The sequence below is a fragment of the Camarhynchus parvulus genome, chromosome 3 (genome assembly GCF_901933205.1).
Source record: "Camarhynchus parvulus chromosome 3, STF_HiC, whole genome shotgun sequence".
NCBI lineage: Eukaryota > Metazoa > Chordata > Aves > Passeriformes > Thraupidae > Camarhynchus > Camarhynchus parvulus.
Window position 1 is genome coordinate 111,807,747 of NC_044573.1, and position 20,929 is coordinate 111,828,675.

At 57.4% G+C, this 20,929-nt stretch overlaps 1 protein-coding gene across 1 annotated transcript; it reads left to right on the forward strand.

Moving 5' to 3' along the window:
• The first annotated feature begins 399 nt into the window (after nucleotides 1-399).
• Nucleotides 400-16,266, forward strand: PTK2B (protein tyrosine kinase 2 beta). The gene is given in 11 exon segments (XM_030944801.1): nucleotides 400-454; nucleotides 1,715-1,744; nucleotides 1,747-1,867; nucleotides 2,705-2,792; nucleotides 5,958-6,037; nucleotides 7,079-7,141; nucleotides 9,447-9,501; nucleotides 13,801-13,941; nucleotides 14,582-14,656; nucleotides 14,752-14,853; nucleotides 16,123-16,266. Coding segments are annotated over 11 exon segments (954 nt in total).
• Nucleotides 16,267-20,929: the final 4,663 nt, after the last annotated feature.

The window sequence follows — 20,929 nt, forward strand, 5'->3', positions numbered from 1 at the left end:
GGGAAGTGTCCCTGGAATCGTGGGATTGAAGGTCCATGGATCCCATCCCAAACCATTCCGGAATTCTGGGATCGAGGACAGTCAGGATCCATCCCGAGGGATTTTTATGGAATTTGGGGATGGAAAAGGGAAGGGAGACCCTTCCTGGAGTCTCCAATTCCCAGGGAAGCCCCTGGATCCCGAAATTCCTTCTCAAGGAGGAATTGGGATGGGGCTGGATCCAACGCCAGGCTGGGAGAGCTGGAGAGGGATTTGGGCAAAGGGCCTGGAATGGCAGGGCAGGGAATGGCTCCCGCCATGGCCAGAGGGTCGGGATTTTGGGATTTTGGGATTTTGGGGTCTTGGGAAGGAATTCCAGGCTGGGCTGAGATTCCCAGAGAATCCTTGGATAGCCCCGGCATGGTGGGGCTGGACCAGGACGTGATTTCACCTCCTTTCCCACCCAAACCGTTCTGTGATCCCACGGGATCCCCCCCCTCACCAGATCCCTGCGGGATTTCTTTTTTCCCCAGGAGCTGATCTCTCTCTTCTGTTTTTTTTTTTCCCCTCCCGTGGGTGATTCCATGGAATCCCCGCTCACCACATCTCCATTTCTTTCTTCCCCCACGAGTTGATCCCACGGAATCCCTGCTCGCCAGATCCCTGGTTGGGGTTTTCCCCCCCCCAGGAGTTGATTTCCTCTTTTTTTGATCTCCCCTCACCAGATCCCTGGGGGGTTTTTGCCCAGGAGTTGATCCCATGGAATCCCTGCTCCCCAGATCCCTGAGGGGGGTTTTCCCCTCACCAGATCCTTGGGGGTTTCCCCACCAGCAGTTGATCCCACAGGATCCCCCCCCCTCAACAGATCCCTGGGTTTTTTGTGTGGGTTTTTTTTCCCTCCGGAGTTGATCCCATGGAATCCCTGCTCACCAGATCCCTGAGGTTTTCCCCCCCTCACCAGATCCTTGGGTTTTTCTTTCCCCTGGAGTTGATCCCGCTGAATCCCTGCTCACCAGATCCCTGGTTTTTTTCCCCCCTCACCAGCAGTTGATCCATTGGGATCACCCCTCACCAGATCCCTGGTTTTCCCCCCAGGAGCTGATCCCATGGAATCCCCACTCTCCAGATCCTTGGGGGTTTTTCCCCCCCAGCAGCTGATCCCACGGGATCCCCCCTCACCAGATCCGTGTTTTCTCCCCCTCCCTAGCAGTTGATCCCGTGGAATCCCTGCTCACCAGATCCCTGAGTTTTTTTCACCCTCACCAGATCCTTTGGGGGTTTCCCCAGCAGCTGATCCCACAGGATCCCCCCTCGACAGATCCTTGGGGGTGTTTCCCTACCTGGAGTTGATCCCACGGAATCCCTGCTCACCAGATCCCTGAGGTTTCCCCCCACCCTCACCAGATCCTTGTGGGGTTTTTTTTCCTGGAGCCGATCCCACTGAATCCCTGCTCACCAGATCCCTGTTTTTTCCCCCTCCCCAGCAGTTGATCCCACAGGATCCCCCCTCAAAGATCCCCTGCGCCCCCAGCAGTTGATCCCTCTTGTTTTTTCTTCCCCCATGAGTTGATCCCACTGAATCCCTGCTCACCAGATCCCTGAGGGTTTTTTCCCTCACCAGATCCTTGGGGGTTTTTTCCCCCCATGAGTTGATCCCCCAGGATCCCCCCTCACCCGATCCCTGTTCTTTCCCCCCACCCCCATCCCCAGGAGGTGATCCGCCCATCCTGCTGAGCTGCCGCGATCGGGCCGGACGTCCGCCTGTCCGCTGCTACGGGCTGCGCCTCAAGCACGTCAAGTCGGACGAGGCGCACTGGCTGCACCCGCGGCTCACCGTGGGCCAGGCGCAGCGCCGCTACGAGTGCCTGCACCGCGAGGCCGAGTGGAGGTGGGACACGCGCGGGGGGACGCAGAGCTGTCCCCTGTGTCACCTCTGTCCCCTGTGTCACCTCTGTCCCCTTCGTTGTCCCCTTCATTGTCCCCTGTGTCACCTCTGTCCCCTTCATTGTCCCCTGTGTCACCTCTGTCCCCTTTGTCCCCTTCATTGTCCCCTGTGTCACCTTTGTCCCCTTCATTGTCTTCTTCATTGTCCCCTTTGTCCCCTTCATTGTCCCCTCTGTCCTCTGTGTCACCTCTGTCCCCTTCGTTGTCCCCTTCATTGTCCCCTTTGACCCGTTCATTGTCCTCTTCATTGTCCCCTCTGTCCCCTTCATTGTCCCCTTCATTGTTCCCTTTGTCCCCTTTGTCCCCATTGTCCCCATTGTCCCCTCTGTCCCCATTGTCCCCATTGTCCCCTTCATTGTCCCCTTTGTCCCCTGTGTCACCTCTGTCCCCTTCATTGTCCCCTTTGTCCCCTTTGTCCCCATTGTCCCCTTTGTCCCCTTTGTCCCATTTGTCCCCATTGTCCCCATTGTCCCCATTGTCCCCTTTGTCCCCATTGTCCCCTTTGTCCCTATTGTCCCCATTGTTCCCATTGTCCCCATTGTCACCTCTGTCCCCATTGTCCCCATTGTCCCCGTTGTCCCTGTTGTCCCTGTTGTCCCCATTGTCCCCATTGTCCCCATTGTCCCCGTTGTCCCCATTGTCCCCATTGTCACCTCTGTCCCCATTGTCCCCATTGTCCCCGTTGTCCCTGTTGTCCCCGTTGTCCCCATTGTCCCCATTGTCCCTGTTGTCCCCGTTGTCCCCATTGTGGTGGCATCACCGAGGGGTTTTGGTGTCCCAGGTACGACCTGCAGATCCGGTACCTGCCCGAGGATTTCATGGAGAGCTTCCAGGAGGACCGGACCACGCTGCTCTACTTCTACCAGCAGGTCAGGGCTGCTCCGGGGGCCCCCGGGATTCCCGGAATTCCAGGGATTCCCAAAATTCCCGAAATTCCCGAGGTTTTGGTGCCTTGGGGTGGCGGTGGTGACAGCGTCCTGGTGATGGGAATGGTCAGCAGGGATGTCCAGGGACATTCAGGGACATCCAGGGATGTCCAGGGAGATTCAAGGACATTCAGGGACATCCAGGGACATCCAGGGACATCCAGGAACATCCAGGGACATCCAGGGACACTCAGGGACATCCAGGGACAGTCAGGGACATCCAGGGACATTCAGGGACATCTAGGGACATTCCAGACATATCCAGGGACATCCAGGGACGTTCAGGGACATCCAGGGACATCCAGGGACACTCAGGGACATCCAGGGACATCCCAGACATGTTCAGGGACCTCCAGGGACCTCCAGGGACCTCCAGGGACATCCAGAGACGTCCAGGGACATTCGGGGACATCCAGGGACATCCAGGGACATCCAGGGACGTTCAGGAACATCCAGGGACATCCAGGGACATCCAGGGATGTCCTGGGACACTCAGGGACATCCAGGGATGTCCAGGGACATTCGGGGACATCCAGGCACATCCAGGGACATTCAGGGACATCCCAGACATATCCTGGGACATTCAGGACCAATCAGGACCATCCAGGGACATCCAGGGACATTCAGGGACGTTCAGGGACATTTGGGGACATCCACGGTCATCCAGGGACGTTCAGGGACACCCAGGGACACTCAGGGACACCCAGGGGACAGTCAGGGACATCCAGGGACATCCAGAAACATCCAGGCACATCCAGGGACATCCAGGGACACTCAGGGACATTCAGGGATGTTCAGGGACATCCCAGACATGTTCAGGGACCTCCAGGGACCTCCAGGGACATCCAGGGGCATCCAGGAACATCCAGAGACGTCCAGGGACATTCGGGGACATCCAGGGACATCCGGGGACATTCGGGGACATCCAGGGACACCCAGGGACACTCAGGGACATCCAGGGGACAGTCAGGGACATCCAGGCACATCCAGAAACATCCAGGCACATCCAGGGACATCCAGGGACACTCAGGGACATTCAGGGATGTTCAGGGACATCCCAGATATGTTCAGGGACCTCCAGGGACCTCCAGGGACATCCAGGGGCATCCAGGAACATCCAGAGACGTCCAGGGACATTCGGGGACATCCAGGGACATCCAGGGACATCCAGGGACGTTCAGGAACATCCAGGGACATCCAGGGACATCCAGGGATGTCCTGGGACACTCAGGGACATCCAGGGACATCCAGGGACATTCGGGAACATCCAGGAACATCCAGAGACGTCCAGGGACATTTGGGGAGATCCAGGCACATCCAGGGACATCCAGGGACATTCAGGGACATCCAGGGGCATCCAGGGACACTCAGGGACATCCAGGGACAGTCAGGGACATCCAGGGGCATCCAGGGACATCCAGGGACATCCAAGGACACTCAGGGACATTCAGGGATGTTCAGGGACATCCCAGACATGTTCAGGGACCTCCAGGGACCACCAGGGACATCCAGGGGCATCCAGGAACATCCAGAGACGCCCAGGGACATTCGGGGACATCCAGGCACATCCAGGGACATCCAGGGACGTTCAGGGACATTCAGGGACATTCAGGAATATCCAAGGACATTCAGGGACATCCAGACACATCCAGGGACATTCCAGACATATCCAGGGATATCCAGGGATGTCCAGGGACATTCGGGGACATCCAGGCACATCCAGGGGACATCCAGGACGTTCAGGAACATCAGGGGACATCCAGGGACATCCAGGGATGTCCTGGGACACTCAGGGACATCCAGGGACATCCAGGGACATTCGGGGACATCCAGGAACATTCAGGGATGTCCAGGGACATTTGGGGACATCCAGGCACATCCAGGGACATCCAGGGACATTCAGGGATATCCAGGGACACCCAGGGACATCCAGGGACATTCGGGACACTCAGGGGACATCCAGGAATATCCAGGGACATTCAGGAACATTCAGGGACATCCAGGGCTGTCCAGGGACGTTCAGGGAAGTCCAGGGACATCCAGGAACATTCTGGGACATCCAGGACCATCCGGGCACATTCAGGGACATCCAGGGGCATCCAGGGACACTCAGGGACACTCAGGGACATTCAGGGACATTCAGGGATGTTCAGGGACATCCAGGGACATCCAGGGACATCCAGGGACATTCACGGACATCCCAGACATATCCTGGGACATTCAGGACCAATCAGGACCATCCAGGGACATCCAGGGACATTCAGGGACATTCAGGGACATTTGGGGACATCCACGGTCATCCAGGGACGTTCAGGGACATCCAGGGACATTCATGGATCTTCGGGGACATCCAGGGACGTTCAGGGACATCCAGGGACATCCAGGGATGTCCAAGGATGTCCAGGGATGGAGGAGGGTGTGGGCAGTGCCAGCATTGCCTGTCACCATCCCTGCCACCATCCCTGTCACCGCCCCTGCTGTTGTCCCCTGCCACCATCCCTGTCACCATGCCCTGTCACCATGCCCTGTCACCATGCCCTGCCATCCCCAGTGTCCCCACGGTGACAAGCTGTCCCCTGGTGTCCCCCCAGTGTCCTCGCTGTCCCTTGGTGTCCCTGCTGGCCCTGCGGTGACGCCCTGTCCCTGGGTCCCCTGATGTCCCCGATGTCCCCACTGTCCTCGATGTCCCCACGGTCCTCGATGTCCCCACTGTCCCCTGGGTGTCCCCGGGTGTCCCCACTGTCCCCGGGTGTCCCCACTGTCCCCGCTGTCCCCTGGGTGTCCCCACTGTCCCCGGGTGTCCCCACTGTCCCCGCTGTCCCCTGGGTGTCCCTGGGTGTCCCCACTGTCCCTGGGTGTCCCCGCTGTCCCCACTGTCCCCTGGGTGTCCCCGCTGTCCCCAGTGTCCCCACTGTCCCCGCTGTCCCCTGGGTGTCCCCGCTGTCCCCACTGTCCCCGCTGTCCCCACTGTCCCCTGGGTGTCCCCGCTGTCCCCAGTGTCCCCACTGTCCCCACTGTCCCCAGTGTCCCCACTGTCCCCTGCTGTCCCCACTGTCCCCGGGTGTCCCCACTGTCCCCGGGTGTCCCCACTGTCCCCGCTGTCCCCAGCTCCGCAGTGAGTACATGCAGAGCTACGCCAGCAAGGTCAGCGAGGGCATGGCGCTGCAGCTGGGCTGCCTCGAGCTCAGGTATGACTGTCCTCTGTGTCCCTTTGTGTCCCCTGCTGTCCCCTGCTGTCCCCTGGTGTCCCCTGTGTCCCCTGGTGTCCCCCTGTGTCACCTGCCCTTGTGTCTCTGTGTCACTTTGTCCCCTTGTCCCCGTGTGTCCCCGGCGCTGCAGCTGGGCTGCCTCCAGCTCAGGTATCGCTGTCCCCTGTGTCCCTTTGTGTCCCTTTGTGTCCCCTGGTGTCCCCCTGTGTCCCTCTGTGTCCCCTGCTGTCCCCTCCTGTGCCCGTGTGTCCCCTGGTGTCCTCTGGTGTCCCCTGGCCCTTGTGTCTTTTTGTCACTGCATCCCCTTGTGTCCCCTTGTGTCCCCTTGTGTCCCCTTGTGTCCCCTGGCCTGATATCCCCTCGTGTCCTTGTCCCCTTGGGTCCACTGTCCCCCTGTGTCCCCATGTGTCCCCTTGTCCTCATGTGTCCCTTGGCCTGGTGTCCCCTTGTCCCCATGTGTCCCTGTGTCCTCCTGTCCCCCTGTGTCCCCTTGTCCCCATGTCCCCTGTGAGCCTGTGTCCTTGTGTCTTTGTGTCCCCGTGTCCCTGTGTCCCCTTGTCCCCTTGTCCCCTGTCCCTGTGTCCTTCTGTCCCTGTGGGGATGGGGAGGGACGTTCCAGCTCTTCTGGGGGGTGGCAGGAGGACCTGGGGGACATGGAGAGGTGGGGCACGTGGTGGGGACATGGGGACTTGGAGGGACATGGAGGGACATGGGGACATGGGGGACATGGGGGACATGGAGGGACATGGGGGGACATGGGGACATGGAGGGACATGGGCACATGGTGCCATGGTGCCCTGTGTCACAGGCTGGTGTCCCCATGTCCCTGTCCCCAGAAGGTTCTACAAGGACATGGGGACATGGGGACCTGGGGACATGGGGGACATGGGGGACATGGAGGGACATGGAGGGACACGGGGACACGGGGACACGGGGACATGGGGACATGGAGGGACATGGGGCGCATGGTGCCATGGTGCCCTGTGTCACAGGCTGGTGTCCCCATGTCCCTGTCCCCAGGAGGTTCTACAAGGACATGCCCCACAATGCGCTGGACAAGAAATCCAACTTCGAGTTCCTGGAGTGAGTCTGGCCCGGAGCCACCGCCCGACCCTGGGGCTGGGGACCTGCTGAGGGCCTTCCTCACCCTCCTCATCCTCACCATCCTCCTCATCTTCATCATCCTGCAGCTCCTCACCCTCCTCACCCTCCTCATCCTCACCATCCTCCTCATCTTCCTCATCATCCTGCAGCTCCTCACCCTCCTCATCTTCATCATCATCCTGCAGCTCCTCACCCTCCTCATCTTCATCATCATCCTGCAGCTCCTCACCCTCCTCATCCTCACCATCCTCCTCATCTTCATCATCATCCTGCAGCTCCTCATCCTCCTCATCCTCATCATCATCCTGCAGCTCCTCATCCTCCTCATTCCCCTCATCCTTCTCCTGCTACTCCTGATTCTTCTCATCCTCCTCATCTTCATCATCCTCCTGCTACTCCTCATTCTCCTCATCCTCCTCATCCTTGCTCATCCCTCTCATTCTCCTCATCCTCCTGCAGCTCCTCATCCTCATCTTCATCATCTTCCTCATCTTTATTATCCTCCACCTGCTTCTCCTCATCCTCCTCATCCTCATCATCCTTGCTTCTCTCCTCATCCGCGCTCATCTCGTCATCCTTGCTCATCCTCCTCATCCTCCTGCAGCTCCTCATCCTCCTCATCTTCATCATCCTCCTCATCTTCCTTATCTTCCTCCTCATCCTCCTGCTACTCCTCATCTCCTCATCCTCCTCATCCTCCTGCTATTCCTCATCTTCATCATCCTCCTCATCATCCTCCTCATCTTCCTCCTCATCCTCCTCATCCTCCTCATCTTCCTCCTCATCCTCCTCATCCTCCTCATCTTCATCATCCTCCTTCATCTCCTCATCCTCTTCATCCTCCTCATCCTCTTCATCCTCCTCATCCTCTTCATCCTCCTGATCCTCTTCATCCTCCTTCATCTCCTCATCCTCCTCATCCTCCTTCATCTCCTCATCCTCCTCATCCTCCTCATCTTCATCATCCTCCTTCATCTCCTCATCCTCCTCATCCTCCATCTCCTCATCCTCCTCATCCTCCTCATCTTCATCATCCTCCTTCATCTCCTCATCCTCTTCATCCTCCTCATCCTCCTCATCTTCATCATCCTCCTTCATCTCCTCATCCTCTTCATCCTCCTGATCCTCTTCATCCTCCTGCAGCTCCTCATCCTCCTCATCCTCATCATCCTCCTCATCCTCTTCATCCTCCTCATCCTCCCTCATCCTCCTCATCCTCCCCATCCTCCCCATCCTCCTCATCCTCCCCATCCTCCCCATCCTCCTCATCCTCCCTCATCCTCCCCATCCTCCCTCATCCTCCTCATGGCCCTGTTTCTCGCGGGTTCCCCTCAGCCCCTGCTGGCTGGGCTGGGAGTTCCCGCTGACATTCCCGGGGTTCTCTGCCCCTGCAGGAAGGAGGTGGGGCTGGACCTCTTCTCCTCATCCTCCTCATCTTCCTCATCCTCCTCATCCTCCTCATCTTCCTCCTCATTCTCCTGCTACTCCTCATCCTCCTTATCCTGCTGATGCTCCTCATCCTCCCTCATCTTCATCATCCTCCTTCATCTCCTCATCCTCCTGATGCTCCTCATCCTCCTCATTCTCCTCATCCTCCTCATCCTCCCTCATCCTCCTCATCCTCCCCATCCTCCTCATCCTCCTCATCCTCCTCATCCTCCTGATGCTCCTCATCCTCCTCATTCTCCCCATCCTCCTCATCCTCCCCATCCTCCCCATCCTCCTCATCCTCCCCATCCTCCCCATCCTCCCCATCTCCTCATGGGTTCCCTGCAGCCCCTCAGCCCCTGCTGGCTGGGCTGGGAGTTCCCGCTGACATTCCCGGGGTTCTCTGCCCCTGCAGGAAGGAGGTGGGGCTGGACCTCTTCTCCTCATCCTCCTCATCTTCCTCATCCTCCCCATCCTCCTCATCTTCCTCCTCATTCTCCTGCTACTCCTCATCCTCCTTATCCTGCTGATGCTCCTCATCCTCCCTCATCTTCATCATCCTCCTGCAGCTCCTCATCCTCCTGATGCTCCTCATCCTCCTCATCCTCCTCATTCTCCTCATCCTCCTCATCCTCCCTCATCCTCCTCATTCTCCTCATCCTCCTCATCTTCATCATCCTCCTCATCTTCATCATCCTCCTCATCCTCCCTCATCCTCCTCATCCTCCCTCATCCTCCTCATCCTCCCCATCCTCCTCATCTCCTCATGGCCCCGTTTCTCGCGGGTTCCCCTCAGCCCCCCCTGGCTGGGCTGGGAGTTCCCGCTGACATTCCCGGGGTTCTCTGCCCCCTGCAGGAAGGAGGTGGGGCTGGACCTCTTCTTCCCCAGCCAGGTGCTGGAGAACCTCAAGGTGAGGGACACCTGGTGTGGTGGGGCTGTGACACCTGTGACCCTGTGTGTGTGTGTCCGCGTGTGCGTGTGTGTATGTGTGTCCATGTGTGTCCCTGTGTGTGTGTGTGTCCCTCTGTGTGTCCCTGTGTGTGTCTGTGTGTGTGTGTGTCCCTGTGTGTGTGTGTGTGTCCTGTGTGTGTCTGTGTGTGTGTGTGTGTCCCTGTGTGTGTCTGTGTGTGTGTGTCTGTGTGTGTATGTGTGTCCCTGTGTGTGTGTGTGTGTGTGTGTGTCCCTGTGTGTGTGTGTGTGTCCCTGTGTGTGTGTCTGTGTGTGTGTGTGTCCCTGTGTGTGTCTGTGTGTGTCTATGTCCCTGTGTGTCCTTGTGTGTCCATGTGTCCATCTTTGTCTGTGTGTCCCTGTGTGTGTCTGTGTGTGTCTGTGTGTGTCTGTGTGTGTCTGTGTGTCCCTATGTCCCTGTGTGTCCTTGTGTGTCCATGTGTCCATCTTTGTCTGTGTGTCCCTGTGTGTGTCTGTGTGTGTGTCTGTGTGTGTGTGTGTGTGTGTGTGTGTGTGTCCCTGTGTGTGTCCTGTGTGTCCCTGTGTGTGTCTGTGTGTGTGTGTGTCCCTGTGTGTGTCTGTGTGTCCCTATGTCCCTGTGTGTCCTTGTGTGTCCATGTGTCCATCTTTGTCTGTGTGTCTGTGTGTGTGTGTGTGTGTGTGTGTGTGTGTCCCTGTGTGTGTGTCTGTGTGTCCCTGTGTGTGTCTGTGTGTGTATGTGTGTCCCTGTGTGTGTCTGTGTGTGTGTGTGTCCCTGTGTGTGTCCCTGTGTGTCCCTGTGTGTGTCTGTGTGTGTGTGTGTGTCCCTGTGTGTGTCTGTGTGTCCCTGTGTGTGTCTGTGTGTGTCTGTGTGTCTGTGTGTGTGTGTGTGTGTGTGTGTGTGTCCCTGTGTGTGTCCCTGTGTGTCCCTGTGTGTGTGTCTGTGTGTGTGTGTGTGTCCCTGTGTGTGTCTGTGTGTCCCTATGTCCCTGTGTGTGTGTGTCCATCTTTGTCTGTGTGTCTGTGCATGCATCTGTGTCCGTGTGTCCCTCTGTGTGTCCCTGTGTGTGTCTGTGTGTCCCTGTGTGTGTCTGTGTGTCCTTGTGTGTCCATGTGTCCATCTTTGTCTGTGTGTCTGTGCATGCATCTGTGTCCGTGTGTCCCTCTGTGTGTGTCTGTGTCTCTGTGTGTCCCTCTGTGTGTCCCTGTGTGTACCTATGTGGGTGTATCTCTGTGTCCGTGTGTCCCCGTGTGTTTGTCTGTCTGTCCTTGTGTGTATCCATGTGTGTGTCCCTGTGTGTCTGTGTGTCCCTGTGTGTCCATGTGTCCCCATGTCCATGTGTGTCCATGTGTCCATGTGTGTCCATGTGTGTCTGTGTGTCTGTGTGTGTGTGTCCGTGTCCCTGTGTGTCCGTGTGTCCATGTGTGTCTGTGTGTCCGCGTGTCCATGTGTCCATGTCTCCGTGCGTGTCCGTGTGTCCCTATGTGTCCCTCTGTGTGTCCATGTCCGTCCCCATGTCCAAGTGCGTCCCCGTGTTCCCAAACCCGACACTGTGTCCATCCCGCCATTCCCAAATCCAACGCCCCATTCCCATATCCCACACCGTCCCCATCCCGGTGTTGTGTCTGTGTTGTATCCCACACTGTCCCCTGTGTGTATCCCACACCGCCCCATGTGTTGTGTCCCCCTGTGTCCATCCCAGTGTTCCCATATGCCCCCATGTGTTCTGTGTATGTCCCCATCGGTGTTCCATGTCCCTGTCCCCATGTGTTCCATTATCCCACACCGTGTCCATGTGTTGTCCCCTGCCCCCATGTGTGTTCCTGTGTATCCCCACTGTGTGTCCATGTGTTCCATTATCCCACACAGCGTCCATGTGTGTCCGTGTCCATCTGTGTTCCCCATATCCCACACCGTCCCCATGTGTGTTCCCATATCACCGTGTCCATCCGGTGTTCCTGTATGTGCCCCCATCCGGTGTGTCTGTATCCCCACTGTGTCCATCCGGTGTTCCCGTATCCACACTGTGTCCATCCGCCATTCCGTATCCACACCGTCCCCATGTTCCCATATCCCACACGTCCCCATCCCGGTGTTGTATCCCCACCGCCCCCCATCCGGTGTGTATCCCATACCCCGTCGGTGTTCCTGTATCCCATACAGTCCCCATCCGGTGTTCCGTATCCCCACTGTGTCCATCCGGTGTTCTGTGTATCCCACACCGTGTCCATCCCGGTGTTCCCATATCCCACACCCATCCGGTGTTCCGTATCCCCACCGCCCCATCCCGGTGTTCCATATCCCACACCGTGTCCATCCTGGTGTTCCCATATCCCATACAGTCCCCGTCCCGGTGTTCCCATATCCCATACAGTCCCCATCCCGGTGTTCCCATATCCCACACCGTGTCCATCCCGGTGTTCCCATATCCCATACAGTCCCCGTCCCGGTGTTCCCATATCCCATACAGTCCCCATCCCGGTGTTCCCATATCCCACACTGTGTCCATCCCGGTGTTCCTGTATCCCACACCGTGTCCATCCCGGTGTTCCCATATCCCACACCGTGTCCATCCCGGTGTTCCCATATCCCACCGTGTCCATCCCGATGTTCCCATATCCCACACCGCCCCCATCCCGGTGTTCCCATATCCCATACCGTGTCCATCCCGGTGTTCCCATATCCCACACCGTCCCCATCCCGGTGTTCCCATATCCCCAACGTGTCCATCCCGGTGTTCCCATATCCCACACCGTGTCCATCCCCGGTGTTCCCATATCCCACACCCATCCCGGTGTTCCCGTATCCCACACCGTGTCCATCCCGGTGTTCCCATATCCCACACCATCCCCGTCCCGGTGTTCCCATATCCACACCCATCCTGTGTTCCATCCTGTCCATCCCGGTGTTCCCATATCCCACACCATCCCCGTCCCGGTGTTCCCATATCCCACACCATGTCCATCCTGGTGTTCCCGTATCCCACACTGTCCCAATCCCAGTCTTCCCATATCCCAAACTGGCCCCATCTCAGTGTTCCCAAACCCAACACCGTGTCCACCCTGCCGTTCCCAAATCCAACACCACATTCCTGTATCCAACACCATGTCCATCCTGCCATTCCCAAACCCAACAGCGTGTCCATCCCAGTGTTCCCAAATCCAACACCCCATTCCTGTATCCAACACTGTGTCCATCCCAGCGTTCCCAAACCCAACACCGTGTCCACCCTGCCATTCCCGTATCCAACACCCCGTTCCTGTATCCAACACTGTGTCCATCCTGCCGTTCCCAAACCCAACACCGTGTCCATCCTGCCGTTCCCAAACCCAACACTGTGTCCATCCTGCCATTCCCAAACCCAACACCGTGTCCTTCCTGCCATTCCCAAATCCAATGCCTCGTTCCTGTATCCAACACCGTGTCCATCCTGCCATTCCCAAACCCAACACCGTGTCCACCCTGCCATTCCCGTATCCAACACCCCGTTCCTGTATCCAACACCATGTCCATCCTGCAGTGTTCCCAAACCCAACACCGTGTCCACCCTGCCATTCCCGTATCCAACACCCTGTTCCTGTATCCAACACTGTGTCCATCCCAGTGTTCCCAAACCCAATGCCCCATTCCTGTATCCAACACCGTGTCCATCCTGCCGTTCCCAAACCCAACATTGTGTCCATCCTGCCATTCCCAAACCCAACACCGTGTCCATCCTGCTGTTCCCAAATCCAATGCCCCACTCCTGTATCCAACACCGTGTCCACCCCGGCGTTCCCAAACCCAACACTGTGTCCATCCCAGCGTTCCCAAATCCAATGCCCCATTCCTGTATCCAACACTGTGTCCATCCCAGCGTTCCCAAACCCAACACCGTGTCCATCCTGCCGTTCCCATATCCAACGCCCCACTCCTGTATCCAACGCCATGTCCATCCTGCCGTTCCCAAACCCAACGCCCCACTCCTGTATCCAACACTGTGTCCATCCCAGTGTTCCCAAACCCAACACCGTGTCCATCCTGCTGTTCCCATATCCAACGCCCCACTCCTGTATCCAACGCCATGTCCATCCTGCTGTTCCCAAACCCAACACTGTGTCCATCCTGCCGTTCCCAAATCCAATGCCCCACTCCTGTATTCAACACTGTGTCCATCTCAGTGTCCCCAAACCCAACACCGTGTCCATCCTGCCGTTCCCATATCCAACGCCCCACTCCCACATCCCACCCAATCCCGGGGTTCCTGTTCCCGACCCCGATGTCCCGGTGGTGTCCCGCCAGCCGCGGCAGCTGCGGAAGATGATCCAGCAGACGTTCCAGCAGTACGCGCTGCTGCGGGAGGAGGAGTGCATCCTGAAATTCCTGCACACCCTGGCCAGCTTAGCCCCCATCGACCAGGAGAGCTTCCGATGCCAGCTCGTCGTGAGTGCCCACCCGGAAACGGGATACGGGATATGGGGGATTGGGGATTCGGGATAGGGGATTGGGGAATGTGGGAATGTGGGATATGGGATATCAGATGGCATAATGGGATAATGGGATGTGGGATGTGGGATATGGGATGTGGGATGTGGGATGTGGGATGTGGGATGTGGGATATGGGATGTGGGATGTGGGATGTGGGATATGGGATATGGGATGTGGGATGTGGGATATGGGATGTGGGATGTGGGATATGGGATGTGGGATAGGGGATATAAAATGTGGGATATAGGACAAGGGATGTGAGATACAGGATATGGGATAAAGTGGGGTGGAGTTAGGTGGGATGGGATGGGATGGGTGTTATGGAGATGGGATGGGATGGGATGGGATGGGATGGGATGGGATGGGATGGGATGGGATGGGATGGGATGGGGTGGGGTGGGATACAGGATGGGATATGGCATGGGATGGGATACGGGATGGGACTCACTTGGAACATACATGGCGGGTGGCAACGGAATGTGTGGAGAGAGCTGGAGATGGGCTGAGGCCGGGGCTGGGATTTTATGGCGATGGATTGGGATGGCACCTGACCCTTGGGAATGCCCCTCATCCCAAATCCCCATCCTGCCTGCAGCAAGGATGGAACATCACTGTGGACCTGGTGATCGGCCCCAAGGGCATCCGCCAGGTGACCAGCAAGGACACCAAGGTGGGAATTCCAGCTGGGAACTGGGAACTGCCCCCTCGGGGTCGGGGGTGAACACTCCCATGGACGGAATTCCCAATGAATTCCCCCCTTCCCAGCCCACCTGCCTGGCGGAATTCCGGGATATCAAATCCATCCAGTGCTCCGCCACGGAGGATGGGCAGGCCCTGCTGCAGCTGGGGCTGAGTGGGACCCCCCAGGTGAGGAGCTGGGGGAGAATTCCTGGGAATGCCACATCCCACATTCCCTGTGCCTTATGCCTTATCCCACATCCCATATCCCATACCCCATATCCCACATCCCATATCCCACATCCCATATCCCACGTCCCACATCTCGCATCCCACATCCCACATCCCACATCCCACATTCCCTGTGCCTTATCCCACATCCCACATCCCACATCCCATATCCCACATCCCATATCCCCTACCCCATATCCCATATCGCATATCCCACATCCCACATCCCATATCCCACATCCCACATCCCATATCCCACATCCCACATCCCACATCCCATTATCCCATTATCCCATCCAATATCCCATACCGCATACCCCATATCCCTTATCCCCTATCCCCGATCCCCTATCCCCTATCCCACATCCCACATCCCACATCCCATATCCCATATCCCACATCCCACATCCCATTATCCCATATCCCATATCCCACATCCCATTATCCCATATCCCATATCCCATTTCCATATCCCATATCCCATATCCCACATCCCACATCCCATATCCCACATCCCACATCCCAAATCCCACATCCCACATCCCATATCCCACATCCCATATCCCACATCCCATATCCCATTTCCATATCCCACATCCCACATCCCACATCCCCCATCCCACATCCCACATCCCCCATCCCATATCCCGCATCCCACATCCCATATCCCACATCCCATATCCCATATCCCACATCCCATATCCCACATCCCATATCCCATGTCTTGGGTGCCATCCTGGGTGTTTTGGAAACCTCGGAAGGGCAGTTATGGAAAACTGGGATCGGGCAGAAGGGGTGACCCTGATCCATGGGATGGTGGGATGGGATCGGGCAGAAGAGGTGACCCTGATCCATGGGATGGGATGGGGCAGAAGGGGTGACCGTGATCCATGGGATGGGATTGGGCAGAAGAGGTGACCCTGATCCATGGGATGGGATTGGGCAGAAGAGGTGACCCTGATCCATGGGATGGGATGGGGCAGAAGGGGTGACCCTGATCCATGGGATGGATGGAGCAGATGGGGTGACCCTGATCCATGGGATGGGATGGGGCAGAAGAGGTGACCCCGATCCATGGGATGGGATTGGGCAGAAGAGGTGACCCCGATCCATGGGATGGGTGGGATGGGATCCTGGAGAAGGGCTGATGACCCCGATCCATGGGATGGGATCGGGCAGAAGGGCTGATGACCCCGATCCCATCCGTGCCCATCCCGGCATTCCCAGTCGCTGTCCATCCGGACGTCGTCGCTGGCCGAGGCGGAGAACATGGCCGACCTCATCGACGGGTACTGCCGGCTCCAGGCGGGAACGGAGACCTCGCTCATCGCCCTCCCCGGGAAAGGTGGGAATGCCAGAGGGGTGGGATAGTGGGGTTGGGGTGGGATAATGGGATAGTGGGATTATGGGATGGGATCAATGGGATCAATGGGATCAATGGGATCAATGGGATCAATGGATTGGGATCAATGGGTTGGGATAATGGAATGGGATTGGGTTATGATGATGGGATGGGTTGGGATGGGATCCATGGGGTGGGATGGGATCCATGGTATGGGGTGGGATCCATTGTATGGGGTGGGGTGGGATGGGATCCATGCGATGGGATCCACAGGATGGGATGGGATCCAAGGGGATGGGATGGGAACCATGGTATGGGGTGGGGTGGGATGGGATCCATGGGATGGGATCCATGGGATGGGATGGGATCCAAGGGGATGGGGTGGGGTGGGATGGGATCCACAGGATGGGATGGGATCCAAGGGGATGGGGTGGGGTGGGATGGGGTCCATGGGATGGGATCCATGGGATGGGATGGGATCCGAGGTATGGGGTGGGGTGGGATGGGATCCGTGGGATGGGATCCATGGTATGGGGTGGGGTGGGATGGGATCCGTGGGATGGGATCCATGGGATGGGGTGGGGTGGGATGGGATCCGTGGGATGGGATCCATGGGATGGGGTGGGGTGGGATGGGATCCATGGGATGGGATCCATGGGATGGGGTGGGATCCGCGGTATGGGGTGGGGTGGGATGGGATCCGTGGGATGGGATGGGATCCATGGTATGGGGTGGGATCCAAGGGGGTGTGATGGGAAGCAGGGAACGGAATGAAGTTGGATAGGATGGGATGGGATAGTGGGATGAGATGGGATCCAGGGGATGGGATCCATGGGATGGGGTGGGGTGGGATGGGATGCATGGGATGGGATCCATGGGATGGGGTGGGGTGGGATGGGATCCATGGGATGGGATCCATGGTATGGGGTGGGGTGGGATGGGATCCATGGATGGGATGGGATCCATGGGATGGGGTGGGGTGGGATGGGATCCATGGGATGGGATCCATGGGATGGGGTGGGATCCAAGGGGTGGGATGGGAAGCAGGGAACGGAATGAAGTTGGATAGGATGGGATGGGATGGGATAGTGGGATGAGATGGGATCCAGGGGATGGGATCCATGGGATGGCGTGGAGTTGGATGGGATGCATGGATCCATGGGATGGGATGGGATAATGGGATAATGGGATCGATGGGATGCGATTGGGATCAATGGGATGGGATGGAATTGGATCCATGGGATGGGGTAGGGTGGGATGGGATCATGGGATGGGATCATGGAATGGGATGGGATGGGATCAGTTGGATGGGATCAATGGGATGGGATCAGTGTGTTGGGATAATGTGATGGGATGAGATAATAGGATAATGGGATGATGAGATAATGGGATAATGGGATTGGGATGGGATCCATGGATGGGATCCATGGATGGGGGTTTGGGATGGGATCCATGGATGGGGATCCATGGGATGGGGTGGGGTGGGATGGGATCCATGGGATGGGATGGGATCCATGGGTGGGATTGGCATGGGATGGGATGGGATGGGGATCCATGGGGGATCCATGGATGGGATCCATGGGTGGGATTGGATCCATGGGATGGGATCCATGGGATGGGATGGGGATGGGGTGGGGGAAATGGGATGGGATGGGATGGGATGGATGGGATGGATGGGATGGGATGGGGATGAGGATGGGATGGGATGGGGATGAGGATGGGATGAGGATGACTTTTCATGGAATGGGATGGAATGGGGTGAAATGGGATGGGATAGGGTTGGATGAGATGAGATGAGATGGGATGGGAATACAGATGGTGTTGCAGTGGGGTGGAGTGGATGGGATTGGGATTGGGATTTGGAATCGGATTTGGATTGGGATGGGATTGGGATGGGAATACAGATGGTGTTGGAATGGGGTGGAGTGGATGGGATTGGGATTGGGATTGGGATGGGATTGGGATGGGATTGGGATGGGAATACAGATGGTGTTGGAATGGGGTGGAGTGGATGGGATTGGGATTTGGATTGGGATTGGGATGGGATTGGGATTGGGATTGGGATGGGAATGAGACTGAGATGAGATGGAATGGGATTGCAATGAGATGGAATGGGAAGGGGAATGGGATTGGGATGGGATGGGATCCATGGGATGGGATGGGACAGGACGGGACAGGATGGGATGGGATGGAATTGGGATTGGGATCAGATTGGGATGGGAATGAGACTGAGATGAGATGGAATGGGAAGGGCAATGGGATTGGGATGGAATGGGATGGGATCCATGGGATGGGATCCATGGGATGGGCTGGGATCCAGGGGATGGAATGGGATGGAGTTAATGGGATGGGGTGGGATGGTACAGGATGGGATCCATGGGATGGAATGGGATGGGATTGGAATGCGATGGGACAGGACGGGACAGGATGGGATGAGATTGGGATGGGGATGTGATTGGGACGAGAACGAGACTGGGATGGGATTGGGACAGGACGGGATGGGGATGGGATTGGGATGAGAATGAGACTGGGATGGGATTGGGATGGGATTGGGACAGGACGGGATGGGGATGGGATTGGGATGGGGTGGGATGTGGATGGGACGGGACCTTCCCCGCCCTCCCCGCAGACCGAGAAGAGGATCAGCCTCCCTCAGATCCCGGCCCCGTGAGTGATCCCGTCCCTTTTCCTGGGATTCCCGTCCCCGTTCCCCGTCCCCCATCCCCGACCCCGCTCCCTGACCCTCTTCCCACCCTCAGGAATCTCGGGGAGCGGCTCTCCACGCTTTCCCACAGCGTCAGCGGCGGTGAGTCCCGGCTGGGGACACATTCCGTACGGGATTCGGGAATGCTGGACACGCCCAGCTCTTCTCCAGAGGGCATCCAAGCATCCCGAGGGGGCACCAGACCCTCTGGAGATGCTGGAAGACCTCACACACACACACCCACCAAACTTCCTGATCCCATTCCCGCATCCCGATTTTTCCCCTCCAGATTCCGAAATTTACGCGGAAATCCTGGATGAGTCCTCGAGGCCGAGATCTGGAGGTAGGTGGTTCCAGCGGGAATTCCGCAGCTGAGGTGTCCCCGTTCCTCCTGCCCATCCCCAAAACCCCGTCCCAGCCTCGCCAAGGCTCTCAGAAGGTCCTGGGGGAGCTGGGATGAGGCGTGGGGCGGGATCCGGGGATCCTTGGGATGATGGAGAGGGAGCAGGATCCATGGATCCTCATGGATCTTCATGGATCCTCATGGATCTTCATGGATCCTCATGGATGGAGACAGCAGGATCCATGGATCCTCATGGATCTTCATGGATCCTCATGGATCCTCATGGATCCTCATGGATCCTCATGGATGGAGAGAGCAGGATCCATGGATCCTTGTGGAAATTTTGGAGAGGGCAGGATCCATGGATCCTCATGGATCCTCATGGATGGAGATGGGAGGATCCATGGATGATGTGGGAATTCTGGAGATGAGAAGATCCATGGATCTTCATGGATGGAGAGAGCAGGATCCATGGATGCTCATGGATCCCCATGGATCTTCAAGGCTGGAGATGGGAGGATCCATGTGGGAATTTTGGATATGGGAGGATCCATGGATCCTCATGGATCTTCATGGATGGAGATGAATTGTCACGGCTCCTCATGGACGCTCATGGACCCTCATGGATCCTCATGGATCTTCATGGATCTTCATGGATGGAGAGGGCAGGATCCATGGATTGTCATGGATGGAGAGGGCAGGATCCATGGATTGTCATGGATGGAGAGGACAGGATCCATGGATTGTCATGGATGGAGAGGACAGGATCCATGGATCCTAATGGATGGATCCTCATGGATCTTCACGGATGGAGATGGGAGGATCCATGGATCCATGTGGGAATTTTGGAGATGGGAGGATCCATGGATCCTCATGGATCTTCATGGATCCTCATGGATGGAGAGGGCAGGCTCCATAGATCCTTGTGGAAATTTTGGAGAGGGCAATTTTGGATCTCCATGGATGGAGATGGGAGGATCCATGGATGATGTGGGAATTTTGGAGATGGGAGGATCCATGGCTCCTCATGGATCCTCACGGCCTGAGAGCCTCGGTAGCCACGGACATCTCCTTCGGTGTTCACTCCGGGTGGATCTCCCTGGTGGATCTCCCTGGTGTTTATCCTGGGTGGATCTCCCGGGTGGATCTCCCGGGTGTTCATTCCGGGTGGATCTCCCGGGTGGATCTCCCGGGTGGATCTCCCGGGTGGATCCCCGGAACGCTCACGGAATCTCCCGTTGCAGCCCAGCCGTTCGGGATCAGCCGGGACGCCGTGGCGCTGGGCCGGATCCTGGGCGAGGGATTCTTCGGAGAGGTCTACGAGGGCACCTACAGCACCCCGGTGAGACCCGCCCTGCCCGAATCCCGAATCCTGAATCCCAAACCCCAAAGCCCAAACCCAAATCCCAAACCCCAAACCCCAAACCCCAAACCCCAAACCCCAAACTCCAAACCCCGATCCCAATCCCAAACCCCAAACCCCAAACCCCCCCCAAACCCCCAAACCCCAAACCCCAAACCCCAAACCCCAAACTCCAAAACCCCGATCCCAATCCCAAACCCCAAACCCCAAACCCCAAACCCCAAACCCCAAACCCAAAACCCCCAAACCCCAAACCCCAAACCCCAAACCCCAAACTCCAAA